The sequence below is a fragment of the Hemitrygon akajei genome, chromosome 7 (genome assembly GCF_048418815.1).
Source record: "Hemitrygon akajei chromosome 7, sHemAka1.3, whole genome shotgun sequence".
Lineage (NCBI taxonomy): Eukaryota > Metazoa > Chordata > Chondrichthyes > Myliobatiformes > Dasyatidae > Hemitrygon > Hemitrygon akajei.
Window position 1 is genome coordinate 134,746,793 of NC_133130.1, and position 16,535 is coordinate 134,763,327.

General features: G+C 46.1%; 1 protein-coding gene across 5 annotated transcripts in view; it reads right to left on the reverse strand.

The window, feature by feature from the left end:
* Positions 1 to 16,535, reverse strand: part of LOC140730941 (scavenger receptor class B member 1-like) — a 64,237-nt gene that overhangs the window by 25,344 nt on the left and 22,358 nt on the right. For all 5 annotated transcript variants that reach the window (XM_073052035.1, XM_073052034.1, XM_073052033.1 and 2 more), the window contains exons 4-8: positions 13,099 to 13,240; positions 12,240 to 12,443; positions 11,105 to 11,200; positions 5,701 to 5,816; positions 181 to 347 (exon numbers count right to left, since the gene is read on the reverse strand). In XM_073052035.1, coding sequence (XP_072908136.1) covers positions 181 to 347; positions 5,701 to 5,816; positions 11,105 to 11,200; positions 12,240 to 12,443; positions 13,099 to 13,240 — 725 coding nt within the window. The remainder of the gene's footprint in view (positions 1 to 180; positions 348 to 5,700; positions 5,817 to 11,104; positions 11,201 to 12,239; positions 12,444 to 13,098; positions 13,241 to 16,535) is intronic.

Here is a 16,535-nt window from a genome sequence, read left to right on the forward strand (position 1 = left end):
AGCAGGCTTTCTCCCTTCAGGTCAGGTGAGACTAGAGCTAGAGGTCATAGGTTTAGGGTGAAAGGTGAAATATTTCAGGGGGAATTTGAGGGGGAAGCTTCACTCACGAGGTGCTGCAAGGGCCCGCTTCCATGACGGAGTGCTCTTCGGCCTCGAAGGCCTGGACACCAGGGTACTCACTGTGCCTGCACGTGCTGACATTCAGGACCCCAGACTCCCTGCACGGACAGAAGCCTTGGTTGGGAGGGTACACCGTTCCATTAGCAAACATGGTCTTTGGAGCGATGTAGCGGAAAGATGGGATATCAAATGTCCAACCAGATTTCTGATACACTAGTTCCAGTGTTCTATTTTAAAAAGAAAGACATATTAATGCTGTTGTTGTAAAATCTATCCATGATATTCTTTGGCCTTAACAGTCACGTACTTACAGATACTGGCTGCAACATTTCAATGGTAAACCTGACTGTCTTCCTCAGGCACAAGTCCATCAAGTGACGTCCCCCTCATATACCCTCTCGAGTGAGCAGGGCAAGGGGAAAATCGCTGAACGCTGCCTATCGTGCTCACATAGGCCAAAGTTTAATGAAACCAACATCCTTGGCAAGGAAGAGAATGCTTACAAGAGAAAGATTAAGGAATCACTAGAGATGGAGCATGTGGGGAGGATCTAAATTATAGGTTCTAAGAGTATAGAGATAGCTCTAATCTGGAACCAGGCATTCCTAAAGAGGGTTTGGCCTTTATATATAAAAAAAACAATCAGAACAAGACCAATTCAAACCAACCAACCAGGAATAGGCAATTCAGATCCAGCCAATCAGGATCCAACATTAATCCCATCCAAGCCCTGCTTACTCTACAGGGTATATAAAGGAGGTGTCCCTTGAGGGCTGTTCTTTGACTAACTTGTGCCTGAGGAAGATGGTTGGGTTTACTGTTGAAATGTTGCAGTCAGCATCTGTAAGCATGTGACTGTTAAGGCTAAAGGATAGTATGGATAGATTTGATAACCAGTTACAGTTTCTGTAGTCAGTTGCTGCACACTGTCTTTATGCAAATCAGAGTAAACAGTCTTCCCACAGTTGATCCCACAAATTCTCAACACAATCAAGAATATATTCTTAAGAGTTTTCACCAGAGCAGGGTAGTCTAAACTTCTGGGGCGCAGGTTTAGGGTGAGAAGGAGAAGACTTAGAAAGGGCCTGAGGAACAACTTTTTTACCCAGACAAAGGGTATGAGTATACAGAACAGAGGAAGTGTTTGAAAGAGGGGTAATAGTGTTTAAGATAGGCACATTGAGGGATGAGACTTAGAGGAATATGGAACAAATGTAAGAGGTTGACTTCTCTGTATCATCTGTGAAAGTCTCACTATCTTTAATGTCTCTTTTTTCCCCCCTTTTCAAGGTGGCTAGGTCCTGTTGAGTCTGATCTACAGCTACACTTAAACTGCAGTTCTTTAGGGAGGTGGGTTCCCACTCTCAAAGCTAGCATTAGTGATATCTCCAGGAATAGTCAGGAAGACGCTTGCCCCGTGCACGTCCTGATTCTGCGCTAGTGTCACCAACTGAAGCGTCGCCGGAGATTGGAAATCAAGACGGAGGATACGGCTGTCAGAGGCCTCCGCACTTGGGCGATCGCTCGATGGTGAGAGACTTTGCTGCCAATTCTCGAGTCGGTTGGAGGGGGGAGAGAAACACAATAAAGCAACGCAGCAGACTAACATGGAAATAGCAAGCTGTTTGCTGTGCCAGGAGCAATACCTCTCTCTCATTATGTGCCTGTGAGAGTGGGGATGGACACTAGATCATGGTCTCTCTGGGGGCTTTGCTACTGCCTGCATGGTGGGTGGTGAGGGGCTGACGCTTTTGCAGAGGTAGGCGCTTGTGTGGGGGAGGGGGGGTTCTAACATCTTTCTGTTATTCAACTCTTTGGGGTTCTTCTGTTTTTGAGGATGTCTGTGTAGAGTAAGAGTTTCAGGCTGGGTATTGCAAACATTCTCTGATACTAAATAGAACCATTGCATTGGAATTGGGGGCAGCATGGACACTGTGGGCCAAAGGGCCTGTATCCCTGCTCTAATTGCTCTCTGGCTCTGTAACAGATGTTTGGAGTGGTCAGGTCACACCTGCAATATTGTCCAATTCTGGAAGGACGTGGCAGTAAGATTGTGGAACAGCTTAGTACAGACGCTGCCTGCTTTGGAAAGGCTGTACAAGGAGCGTTTGAACAGGCTGGGTGGATTTGGTCTCAGTGACGTGCTGCGGGATGACCATACTGAGGTTTATAAGGTTGAGGAACAGAAGGTCAGTCTTTTCCTGAGGCTAGGAGGGTTAAAACCAGGGGGCTTAAGGTGAGGGAGGAGAAATAAAAGGGAGATCTGATGGTCGTTATTCCACATAGAAGGTGGTGGATACCCTAGAACAAAACACCCCCAGTGGTGGTTGAACATTAGGCTTTTGGGCAAGTACTTGGGTGGGAAAGGTATAGAGCAGGGGTTCCAAACCTTTTTTATACCATGGACCAACACCATTAAGCAAGAGGTCCATGGACCTGGATGGGTATGGGATTTGTGTAAATAGGCATGGGGCTGTTGGGATGAAGGACCTATTTCCACAGAGTTAACCCTGCAGACTGATTAACCAATGCAAATATCACAAACTAGCGCCACTGATATATCCCGTATACGTGGTCTGATCTGATCATACACTCCCCTCAGAAAAAACACTGAATAACTCCGTGTTAGAAAAGACAGGCCCACGAGAAATCTTACTGAATGACAGAGTGAGCTCCAGGGGCTCCTGCAACCTACCAGCACCTCGGTCCCACAAGAGGGATTTCTGAATAGTTTGCTGCCTGAAACCACCGGGAGGCTGAATTGCAACGGAACCTGCTTCCACCGGACGGCAAAGAGATGGCAGATGGAACACAGTGCCGGGGAGAGTGCGGTCATGCACTTTGGTAGAAGGAATAAACTCCCAGACTATTTTCTAAACGGGGAGAAAATTCAAACATCCTTAGTGCAAAGGGACTTGGGAGTCCTCGTGCAGGAATCCCTAGAAGTTAACTTGCAGATCGAGTCGGTGGTGAGGAAGGCAGATGCAATGTTGGCATTCATTTCCAGAAGACTAGGCTACAAAAACAAGTCTATAATGCTGAGGTTTCACAAGGCACTGGCGAGGCCTCTCTTGGAGTATTGAGAGCAGTTTTGGGCCCCTTACCCGCTGGCTTTCCCTAATTGGGAGACACGGTAACATAGTGGTTAGCACAACACTTCACTAGTACCCTGGGTTCATTTCCCACCACTGTCTGTAGGGAGATTCTGTTCTCCTGTGACCACGTGGGTTTCCTCTGGGTGCTCTGGTTTCCTCCCACAGTCCAAAGTTGTGCCCGTGAGTGAATTATTTGATCACATTGGAGATGGTCCAGACCAGGTTCACAAGAATGAGTGCGGCAATGAAAGGGTTCCCACGTGAGGAGCATTTGATGGTTCTGGGCCCACACTCACTAGAGTTTAGGGGGGAGGGGAAGAGTGTGTCCAGGATCCCAGGCACGGCCTCAGAACAAACGAGCGTCCATTTAGAACAGAGATGAGGAGGGTTTTCTTAGCCAGAGGATGGTGAATCTGTTGCCATAGGCATCTGGAAACCAGGTCCATTGGGTGCATTTAAGGTGGAGGTCAATAGGTTCTTGATTAGTCAGGGCATGGAGATGGGGAGAGAGAAATTGTAGGCAGGTGGCTGGAGAATGGGGCTGAGAGGGAAATGGATCAGCCGTGACGAAAAGGCAGAGCAGACAACGGGCTGAATTTTGCTCTTTATCTTATGGGATAAGACAACAAGGTGGGAAACAGGACAGAGTTTCCATGGTTTTCTTCTTCCAGTTTCCAGGATGCAAGTGTTCCCCTCGGCCTGCAGCCACAGTCCTGTATCTCCATGGGTCCATCGGCCACAGGGAACCCAGAGAACTGGCGAGTCTCTGATGTACACCGCTCAAGGAGGGAAGAAGGGATAACCTGCAAGCTACAGACCAGTGAGTCTCATATCAGCCGTCAGGAAGTTAATGTAGACAATGGTTAGGGAAAGGATTTGAGCATTTGGAAAACCGTAGTCCATCTATTTATTTGAGATACAGCATGGAGAAAGGCCTTTCTGGCCCTTTGAGCCACACCACCCAGCAATTCACCAAGTTAATCCTAGCCTAATCACAGGACAGTTTACAATGATCAAATAATTCACTCACGGGCACAACTTTGGACTGTGGGAGGAAACCAGAGCACCCAGAGGAAACCCACGTGGTCACAGGAGAACAGAAACTCCCTACAGACAGTGGTGGGAAATGAACCCAGGGTACTAGTGAAGTGTTGTGCTAACCACTATGTTACCGTGTCTCCCAATTAGGGAAAGCCAGCAGCATTCTGAGTGAAGCAAATCATGTTTTATTATTCAAATCTCTTACTATCTTTCCTTTCGGTTAGTCCTGACGAAGGGTCTCGGCCCGAAACGTCGACAGCGCTTCTCCCTATAGATGCTGCCTGGCCTGCTGCGTTCCACCAGCATTTTGTGTGTGTTCATGTTTTATTAACTTGTTTTTTCCATTCAAGTTAGTGACAAAGGCGATCAATAAACGTGGATGTTGTCTGTATGGATTTAGTAAGGTGCATGACAAGCTCTCAATGAATGGAACTCAGAACTGGCTTACCATTAAGACGGGGTAGTGATCGATGGGACTTATTCTGGCTGGAGGTCTGTGTCTAGTCGCGTTCTACAGGGATCTCTGGTGTTTTGTGACCCCCAATAAAAAAATGCAAGTGGATGGGTTAGTAGGGTCACACAGGCTGCCGGTCTTTTGGATAGTGCAGAGGAGTGCCACGTTACAGGTCAGTCACTAATATGGGCAAGGAGATGGACAGTGAAGCTTAACCCAGCCAAATCAGGAGATCAAATGTAAAGGGAAAGCCAAGAATATTAACAGTGTTGATGTATAGAGAGATGTTGGGCTGCAGGTGGCTGTGCAGGGTGATAGGGTAAAGGTACCGTATGATATGCCCGCTTTGTTAGTCAGGGTATGGCGTTTAAGTCAGTAAGTTATGTTGTAGCTTTATAACATTCCAGTTAGGCCACATCTGTTGTACTGCATACAGTTCTGGTCGCCTCGTTATAGGATGTTGAGGCTTCGGAGAGAGTGCGGAAGAGGTTTACCAGGATGCTGCCCAGGTCAGAGGGCACCTGCCACCAGGAGAGGTTGAACAAGCTTGGCCTGCTTTCTCTGGAGCATCGGAGGCCGAGCGCTGGCCTGACAAAGGTTTATAAGATGAGAGGCATAGATAAGAGCAGGAGGGCAGCATCCTTTTCTCCAGCGGACGTGCATTTAAGGTGAGAGGGGGTAAATTATAGGAGGTGTGTGGAGCAAGTGGTGGGTGCCTGGAACGCACTGGCATAGGCAGTGGTAAATGCAAATGCAATGGAGGCATTCAGGAGGCATGAATGTGCAGAGAACGGATGAATATTGACATTATGTAGGCAGAAGGGATTCGCTCAGTTAGGCGTTTAATTAGCACGGTACCGCATGGGCTGGAGGCTTGGTCCTGTGCTATGTCCCGTCTGACCAGCACGGTGCTGGGCCCTGCAGGGAGGCCGAAGACAACATACTTCACAGCAGCAAATGTTTGACGATCAGTTGTGCTCAGTCTCCTACCTACAAGATTCTGGGCTGTAAAAGATTAAAGAATCTGATGGAGTTATGAACGGAGGCCACATTTCACCTGCTGTCCCATTGATCATGTTGCACTGTTCCGTGTGCCAGTAGTTTACCTGGATCGAGAGGGAAAGAGTCCGCATTTAGTAAAACACTTCCCGGTTTTGTTCTGCACTTGAATACCTGCCAGCTCCTCACTACAACCCACCTGGCCAAACTAGACCGGGGCAGGAACAAGACACGGGATAAAGTAGTTCGCCAGCGAGAGCAGGTTTAGTGATCAGGGCAGCCGGGACACCGTGAAGGGAAGGGAAGGAATTCCCAGTTAAACAGCATCCACTTCAGTGCTCAGGGTACCACAGGTTGGAGGATGGACACAGGGCATGGATGGGCTCTGAGATCTGGGGGATATTGAAGCTGTAACAGACACAGCTGGGAAAAGCAGGGCAGGCAGCCCAGTGTTTCAGCACAGATACCACAGGCGCGGCAGGGCTACAGAGTAGGGAGGAAAGGGAAGACACATCAGCAGTACTTAGAGATGACATTCCTGAGGGGTCTTCCAGAGAGATCAAATGGGTGGGGGGGGGTTAAAAAATTTTTTAATTGCTAATGGGACTGTATTATAGTCAGTGGAAACCTGCAGTGGTGTCTAGAAAATTGTTCATGGTTGTAAAAATTATACAGTTGCGTTGGTAGGAATTTGCAAATCCCCAGTATTAACTGGGCCAACCAGAGTGTAGTCAAATCAAGTTTATTGTATTTAACTACATACATGTATACGGAAACAAATCAGCGTTTCTTTGAATCAGGATGTAAAGCACATAACACATGATAACTTATGAAAGTATGGATAAAAGCTACAGATGAATCACACAAAATTGCATTATATTAAATGTTGTAAGGTACAGAACAGGTTAACCAGTGACACTTCGAATACGATGCGGTTAACCTTCCTGAAGCCTAGTGGCCTGAGGGTAGAAACTGTTTCCCATTCTGACTGTTCTTGTTTTTAGGCATCAGAGTCTCCTGCCTGATGGTGGAGTCTCAAAGACGATGGATCGGCGGGATTCTTAATAATACTAAGGGCTCTGTGTACACAGTGCTCCTGATAAATATCCCCAATGGATGGTAGGGGAGACCCCTATGACCCCCTCAGCTGTTCTCAGTCCTTTGTAGTAAGGGACTGTTGGGAGGAATTTATGAAATGTGTCCAGGAATGTTACCCGAGTCAATCTCAAGGGCCTGACTCAAGAAAGTGCAAAACTAAAGCCCCTCTTAGCAGAAGCAGGGCAAGTAACTGAAGTAGCAGTGACCACAGCTTTATTAGTTTGAAGATAGCCATGGGAAAGGATGAACACACATTAAACCACTGTACAGGTGCTTCAGCCCATGTTATGCTGACACTTAACCTATTCTAAGTTCATTCTAACCCTTCATTCCTAAATAATCCTCCATTTTTCTGTCATTCATGTGCCAATCTAAGTTTCTTAAATGCCCCTAATGTATCTGCCTCTACCAGAGTCCCTGGCAGGTAACTCCACACACCTCTCAATGTAAAGGACTTGCCTCTGACAACCCCCCTGCACTTTCCTCTGGTCACCTTAAAATTATGCTCCCTTGTATTAACCATTTCCACCCTGGGGAATAAGTCTGGCTACCCACTGTCTCAAATTATTTTGTACACCTCCAAGATACCTCTCATCTTCCTTCGTTCCAAAGAGAAGCCCTTTGTCTTTGTAAGACATGTTCTCGAATTCAGGCAGCATCCTGGTAAATCTTCTCTGCACCCTCTCTAAACCTTCCAAATGAGGCAACCAGAGCTGAACACAACACTCCAAGCGTGGGAGAGTCAGACTCAAACTCAATCCCGACTAATGCCGGCCATCACACGCACCGCAACTTTGAGGGATCTACAGACACGTACCTCAAAACCCCTCTGTTCCTCCACACCAAGAATCATGCCATTAATCCCGTATTCTGCCTTCAAATTTGACCTTCCAGAATGGATCACTTTACCAGGTTGAACTCCATCCGCCTCTTCTCAGTCCAGCTCTGCACCCTGTCAATGTCTTGTTGTAACCTAAAACAATCCTCTATGCACTATCAGCAAGTCCACCAACCCTCGTCACCTGCAAACTTTCAAATTATACATACAAAAATAATCAACAGCAGGGGTCCCAGCACACCCCTGTTCACTGACCTCCGGGCAGAATATGAACCATCTACTATCACCTTCTGGCATCTGTGGACAAGTCAATTCTGTATCCACACAGCCAAGGTTGCCTGGATCCCATGCCCCCCACCCACTTTATGAATGAGCCTATCATTACTAAAATCCATACAGAGATTAACCGTTCCATCTTCAATCAATATGTTGCTAGCGTTCTGCCATAATGGGGCACTACCGTGATAGGGGGAAGGTTGGCTAGTGCTGCTTTGGAGGGTTTAAATTCCAAATGCTAGGAGATGGGAACCGGAGTGCCAGAACAGACAGCGGAGTGGCTGAAGGGAAAGTTGAAGTTGTTGTCACGCCTGCACGCACAGACAGAAATCAAAAGTTTGAGCGTGGTAGGACTGATGTTGGAAGTTGCATCTATTTCAAGGCAAGGAGCATTGCAGGTAAAGTAGACGAGCTTTGAGCATGGATCAGCAAGTGGAATTATGATGTTGTAGCCAGTAGTGAGGCTTGGTTGCAGGAGGGGCAGGACTGGCAGCTCAGTGTTCCGGGGTTTTGGTCGTGATGGAACGGGAGGGATTACAGGGGAAAGGTAGTGTTACTGATAGAGAAAACTGTCATTGCAACGCACAAATAGGACAAACTGGAATGCTTATCTACCAATACTGCACGCGTGGAGCGGAGGAATAAGAAAGATAACCACGTTAATGGGATTATATTTTAGACCACCCAATAGTCCACAGGATTTTTTTTAGAGCAAATTGGCAGAAAGATCACACACACAGTAGCAAGGAACACAAGGTTGTGATAGTAGGTGGGATTTTAAACTTTCAACATATTGACTGGCTCCCATTCTGTAAAAGGACAGTTTGTCGAATGTATTCAGAAAAGTTTCCTTAATCGGTACATGGAAGTCACAACTGGAGAGAGTGTGCGATACTTGATCTGCCGTTGAGGAACAAGACAGAAGTTTGTGTAGGGGAACACTTTGCATCTAGTGATCCTAATGTCATTAGTTTCAAGATAATTTTGGAAAAGGATAGGTCTGGTCCTCAGGTTGAGATTCCAAATTGGATAATGGCGCCTGGAAGGATCTGGCGAGTGTGGATTAGGACAGGCTGCTTTCAAGCAAAGGTGTACCTAGTAAATGAGGCCTTCAAAAGTGAAATTTGAGTACAAAGTTTGCATATTCCTGTCGAAAGAAAGGTCAAGGCCATCAGGTCTAGGGAACCTTGGTTTCCCGCTAGCAGGACAGAGCAGCTGGAAAAAACAGGCTGGAAAATGGTAGGAGGAATTTAATACACTCAAGTGTGACGTGTTACACCTAGAGGACAAACTAGGGTAGGATTTACACTGAACAGTAGGGCAGTGGCATCTGAAGTACAGATACATAACTCTTTGAAAGAGATGTCACAGGTAATAAGAGCTTTTGGCATTAGTCTTCATTAATCAATGTACTGAATACAGGAGTTGGGATGTTATGTGAAGTTTTACAAGACATTGGTGAAGCCTAATTTGGAGTATTGTGTATGGTTATGGGCGCCTAGCTACAGGAAAGATAACAATAAAATTGAAAGTTCAGAGAAAATTTACAAGGACTTGAAGACCTGAGTAATAGGGAAAGATTGAATAGGTTAGAACTTTAATCCCTAGAGCATAGATGACTGAGGGGAGATTTGATAGAGGTATAGAAAATTATGGGGTGCATAGATAGGGTAAATGGAAGTTGGCTTTTTCCACTGAGGTTGGGTGGGACTACAACCAGAGGTCATGGGTTAAAGGTGAAAGGTGAAATATTTAAAGGGAACATGAGGGGTCTTCATTCAGAGGGTCGCGAGAGTGGAATGAGATGCCAGAGCAAGAGGTGGATGGGAAAGCAATTTCAACACTTACGAGGTTTATACAAGTAGATGGGTGGGAGGGGGCATGGAGGGCTTTGGGACTGGGCAGAATAGTTTGCCCAATGGACTAGATGGCTCAAAGGGCCAGTTTCTGTGCTGCAGGGTTCTGACTCTATAGAACCGTTGCTCTAATTTCAGACAATCTCGGCCACCCTCCCCGGGATTTTGCAATGTTACACAAGCAACACGCTGGGAAGCTCCGTAAGGACTCTCTTAGTGTTGTTACTCTTTTTTTTGCTTTTAATATCATTGGTTGTGTACAGAAAATGCCTTTATGGCTCCCCACACAGGAGGAGGTTATCAGCCCACAGTGTCCATTCCAGCCAAAGCTGGGCTTCAGATTCACCCCACTTCCCAAATGGTCCTGCAGAACACTGCGTATTGATATCACCTACTCGCTTGTCCTCCTTCCCCATCCCCGCACCTTATTAATCTGGCATCTTCCCCCTTCCTTTCCAGTCTCGATGAAGGGTCTCGGCCCGAAACGGCGACTGTTTATTCTTTTCCATCGATGCTGCCTGACCTGCTGAGTTCCTCCGGCATTTTGTGTGTGGTGCTCTGTACCCCGCTATATCCATTTGAAGGGCTCATCAGAACTTCATATCCAGCAAGTTCTCGTTGAGCCACATCTTCTCAGCACCCTTCTGATCCTGGTACTAATTAATTCAAAAGTATGGCCCCCTAGTTCCTGAACAGTTAACAAAAGTAAAGGCTTACTGTTTTCTCTTTAAACCAGGGGGTCCTTGGCATTAAAGAGGGGTCTGTGGAGCACATGTTGGGAACCCCTAATCTAGACCTTTCAACATTTTATGAAGTTCAGTTAAATCTTCCCCCTGCCTTAGCAGTCTTGCTCTTAAGCATAACCCTGCACACGCCACCTCTCCATGCAATGGCTGGAACTGCATGCAGTAACTAACACTTCGTGATCCAGAATGAGCCCCGATATTTGTGTTCCACTCAGATAACAAACTATTCAGGCTAAATGGGTTGCTGGACTCCAAAAGCAAGAAAGCATATCTTAAGACTTCAACCCAAGAGGATGTAACGCAAACTAGAATATAAAATTTCCCCATCACAATCCCAGGAGATAAAGGATTGATGGGCTGTCTACTCTCCTGCACGATAATACGTCTGATGATCTGCCAAACTCCCATTCCCCAGCCCTTTCACAAAATCCTGACATTTTTCTCCTCTTCCAGTCGGGAAAGCTCACGGCTAAATGGTAAAAGAGGGGCACTGGTATCACTTTCCATTTGAATCCAAAAGAAATTGAAAAAAAATGGCCAATGACACAGCAAGAAAATTAACAAGTCCATCATTTACAAACCTCTTTTAAACCATTCCAGTTATCCACCATGTGAACTTTGCTGATATTATCAATTCCTGTATGAACCGTGAACAGCCCGGAATCTGAGTTGTTCATCTGTAAAGAAATGAGAAAATTGACGTTACGCTTTCACGCAAGATGAAGGTCTACAGTTCAATTATTTTAGCTTCTTCAAGTTACAGAAATAAATAACAATATATAGAGTAAAGCTGTCTGGTCCGCCCAGCACCTCACACCTGGCAGCTTCTGCCGGGTCAGGTTAAGCACCAAACTGACAGGATGGAGTTGGCCTCCTTAAGGATCAGAGTGGTCATCCGTGGGCGAAGCCATGGGAGATGGAAGCGATTTTGAGTGGATATTCATCTCCATTCACTGAAGAAAATGGCAAACGGAATTTAACTTGCACAAGTTTAAGATGATGCATTTTGAGGACTTGCACGGTCAACGGCAGGCACCATGAGGATTGTCGTCCTGCTAGATCTCTGTTCTACAAGTACCTCGTTCCTTTAAAGTGACACCACGGGTAGATAGGACGGCTTTCCGTTAAGATGCCAGTGTACCAGTCCAAACAATGGCGTCCTTTATGCGTTTCTTATGAACGCCAGACACTGCTCGATATTAAGAAAACTAAAAACATGCTGGGTAGCGATGGAGTTTCACCGTATGGGTTTGTTGAGTACCATGTTACAGCCACCCATGCAAAGGAGATGTCATGAGCAGCCCAAATGGTGCAAAGTGCTTTGGACATTTCTTTCTTGTGATCACAAGACCCTGTTGTAGATTGGCAACATAGAACACTGCAAGTCCAATTTAGTGGTTCGTTGGGAAGACTGCGTGACCTCGGTTACTGCACGCAGCAGCAACTCATGCCGAGCGGTCGCCTATTGCAACTGCCCCGGGGACGAGACACCAGAGGGGTGACAGGCTCAGTGGACGGCAGGCTGGACTGCGCCTGGTACAGGTTGATGGGAGTAGGCAATTCAAATGGTTCAGCACAGACTAGATAGGCCAAAGGGCCTGTTTCTGTGCTATACTCTTCTATGACTATGCGAGGGAAAGCCATTTTTGACTAATTGTTCTCAGTGGCAGGTTCGACCACAGGCATCGTTTAATTGTCTGGATTAAACATACAAACCTCGGCAAACAAGCCAAACTTCCCTTTAAACGGGAGCATGCCTGGAAACATTCGATTAAGGAAATCAATGAATGAATCATCATAACCCCACATTATCTCCTTCACAGTCTTCTTAATAAACGGAGTCTCCTTAAAGGCTTTCAGGGCCGTGCTGAACATAAATTTCAAAGCATAGGGCAAGTCTTCAACCATTAAAGCTGCACCCTGAAATTAAATAGAAATATTTCAACTACATTTAAAATACTTCATGCGTTGTATTAAAACCATTCATTCCTGACTTTTTCTTCATTTAATTTATTTACATTTACGATAAATGCCTCCTGATCCCGAACACGAGGGAGTACTGGTCCTGAGTGAAACAGATGATTTAGACAGGTGTCGGGGCACAAATGACATCCCAGAAATATTCACAAGTTCGGACTGGAAAAAAGGAGCTTTGGAAAATTACTCGGGGGGGTGGGGGGAGGTCACGTACACATCACTAGATCTGCAGGATGATAAGTCCCCAGGTTCTAACCAACACCCTCTTCCTCGCCAGGCTTCTCATTTCTCACCTTAAGCCTCTACTCCTGGTCTTAGATCCTTCTGTTTTAAGGAAGTTCTTCACCAGCAATGAGAATCCGGAACTTATTATAATGTGGAATGTTTGAAGGAGAGAGCTGTTGGAAACCACTCAATGTAAACACAAGGAAGAGGGGAACGGATAGAATGGCTAACAAATTGTTCGACTACAATCACCAACAAAAGCCCACTAGACCACAGTGTTATAAAATACAAGCTATACCATCATAAACTCATGACATTTGCAGCCTTGCTCCTCCCTCCAGACGTGAAATGCTAGTGTGGAGCTCATACCTACCAAGGCAATCATGTTGGGCAAAACCAGCTCATCACTTTCGTTTCCAGCTGACCTTTCAGGGTGGAAATAGTATCGTCGATATTCACGGTACGAGACCGTGTAATTGTTGTGAAAGGTTATGTTACTTTTCTGTCGGTATTCTCTGTGAAGCAAAACTAAAAATTAATACTGACACCAATTATAACAAGTCAAAGCAACTCATAAGGATAAAATGCCAATTAAATGTGCATTTTCATAAACGCATGCATGGGTGAAGGATATAGTGCCAACACCAGCCATGATCATCCACTTCCTTGTGGTAGTTACTCTCCTTCTCTTGATGGTGACCAGGAGAAGAGCTGGGCAGAGTTCCAGAAGTTAGACACAGAGACAAAGGAACGGCAACATCAACGGCAAGACGATAGACGTCCCATTGTGCGCAATGTGCTTCCGCGGTACCAGTTGGGAGCTGCCCACTGACTAACGGACAGCCCTGCAGCAGTTCATTCCGAGGACAATGGCCGTCTTCATTAATGACTTCCCACATCCAAGGTTTCCTGCAAACCTGCCTGCTTTTTCACTGCATACTTTGATATGCACATGACAATAAAGCTAATCTTCAAGCTTGCCAGCGTTACTGAGGGCCATTCGGAAGGTGACCCACTTCTCCAAAATGTTTCCTGTTACACAATCCCCAACCCCATATATACGCGGTTCATTTAACGAAGATCACGTTACATTCTTTCTGAATACAAAAACTACATCTACCAACTCAACAATCCACGTGTTACATACTCAAACAACCACACCACATTTCCCTCCATAGTCCTGCTCCAAGTCTGCTTGATTATCCAGTGACTTCTTTTTTGATGTCCTGCTATTATCTTAATAGTTTCTGCATGTTCGTAACTTCACATAATAGGTTAACTAGAAATTCAATTCCTTCCTTTGTCGTTGTCCAGCGTCTGCAGAATCACTTCTACTTTTGACCCCTTTCCTACCCAAATAGTGGCATAACATTTGCAGATTTTGCAGTCCTCTGACCTCTCTAGAAAACTGGAAAATAAGTTGGATTACAATCCATGGATCTACTTTCTTTGTACCTCTAACAACGGCAATCAGGTCCAAAATGATCAATGCATTGTGTGCCAAAATGAGAGCCCTTGGCTTTGGTGAAATTCTATCACAATGTCAGGAGATAACAGATGGTCATTGACGGTTTGTGCAGGGAGAGCGGTGATAGGTCACCGGGAGACCGCGGGCGGGGAGAGCGGCGACAGGTCGCCGGGAGACCGCGCGGGGAGAGCGGTGATAGGTCACTGGGAGAGCCCCATTACTGGGCTGGGAAGTGACTGCACCTCTGGTGGGCTCCACCTGATTCAGGGAACAACATGAAACCATTACATGGATCTATTCTCTTTTTGACCAAAATCAGTTCTCTCTCATCCTGGAAGCAGTTTAACACAGCACCATACAGACTCTATACCATAGGGCACTCTGATTCATTCTCCCAATTACAATTCCCCCACATTACACTTTCTCTCCCCCTTCCCTAACCCAGCCCTGCTTCAAAAACCCTCTGGCTAATTTCTAACCCAGTCTATACGAGCAGGAAGTACAATGTGTCAAGGTGGGACAGAGTTCCAGCTTGCCAAGTTACTGAGAAACTTCCATAATTCCATCTCTATCTTCCATACATTGTCATTCTCCGTTGCATTTTGATTCCCCATTATCTGCAAATTGTCACACGAGTCGAGCGTCATCTGGCACCCGTCTATCAGGAATGAATGCAATCTCCGGTTTGTTACGTAACCTTGTAACCAGGTAACTTACCAGCAAAGATAGCGGGATCAGCTGAGTCGGATGCTACTATTTTCAAACGTTTTATTCAAAAAGGGGCACAAACGGATGGTTAATACAAAACACTCAGATCATATACATCGTCAAAACTCAATCTAAAACACCGGTGTAATAATAATCAATCAGAAATAAGCTCTATAGTTGTCTAGGGGATAATACTGAGTCCAATTGAAATATAAAGAGTCACTCAGAAGTCTGCAGGCTTTTCCCTTTTGGGTACCGCTGGGGTTTCACGTTGTGGAGAGAGAGAGATGATTGAGAAAGGATAAACACTTGCCCGTTGTCTTTACAGAGCAAATCCTTGGAATCAGGGGAGCAGGCTTCCCCGTTGTTAGATAAAAGCGGTCTTCCAATGGTTCCAGCCACAGATTCAAAATTTGGAATCTAACGCACGTGGCTTCCTTCAAAATGGCTTCCCGCTCCCACGGGAATCGGTATCGTGCTTCCTTGGTGTCTCCTTGGTGCGTCTGAGGGTTGTCCCCCCCTCAGACCCTCCTTTATACTTCTTCACGGGATCGCAGGTGTCAATCAGGTTGCAGGTGATGCGATCTCTCTCTCAACCAGCCCACTTTGCCCGAGGGCTTTTCACGTGGTCTCCATGAGACAATAGTCAATGTCGCCTTTATTCTGCTTCTCGGGAGAACGTGGTCTTCCACACGTCTCCCTCTCTCTCTCCCATTTCCTGTGTCTATTCAGCACATCTCTCCCCCTCTTGGGTCAGTTGACCCCCCCTTGACTAGGGCTCTTGCGATTCTCACAAAGGAGGGGGCCGAGGGCATAACACCTCCCCCCATAGCAGGTTTTATACCAGCGGTTAAAAACAGGTTGGTACAGGACTTTTTTTTTGAATCTACATACTACACAAGCTTTTCTCTTCACAGAGTACTACTGTTATACATTCAAGTCAGTATCTAAACAGGTAACAAGTACAGTGCCCCTTTCTTTAATACCTTAACCTCACGTGCCATACTAAAGTCTGGTAGCATCAAACTTCAGCTCAATAACCACCTTATTCATTTGCTTTCTTCAGCAACATAACTAAGGAGGTGTGATCTTAGCTTAGGTGCATCTACAAAAGTTTATACAAATACTAATCGTTTCGGTCGTGGTATTCCACCGGCAGGTCTCCCAAGGGGTGGTCTTTATTATTCACAGGCTTTGGCGCGAACCCGTACAACCGGCGTTGTGGTTTACAAAGGGCATTTCTATTACCCATCGCCTTTTCCCGGTGAGTCCCCCCGTTGGGACTGCGAGTAATTTGGCAAGGTACTCTCCCGCCTTTCCTTCCCACAAGGGTTATTCTCTTAACTCCGCGTCCACCCAGGTAGTTAGCCCTTCTGCCAAGACCATACAGGCTGATGTGTTTCAGGGCGAACCTTTCCCCCTGGCCGCATTTAAATTTCAGCTTCCTCGCAGCGGTTTCTTGAATAACAATAGCGTGTGAGGCACCTTTACATTCCAAATCAACCCGTAATCGGTGCGTAGGCATCATTTTAGACTTTAACCTTTGTCCCTTCGAGTTGGGAACTACAGATTTACCGTTCTCCCCCACAACAACAGTTATCTCCCCATTCATAAACTCCACATTAACTCTGAAC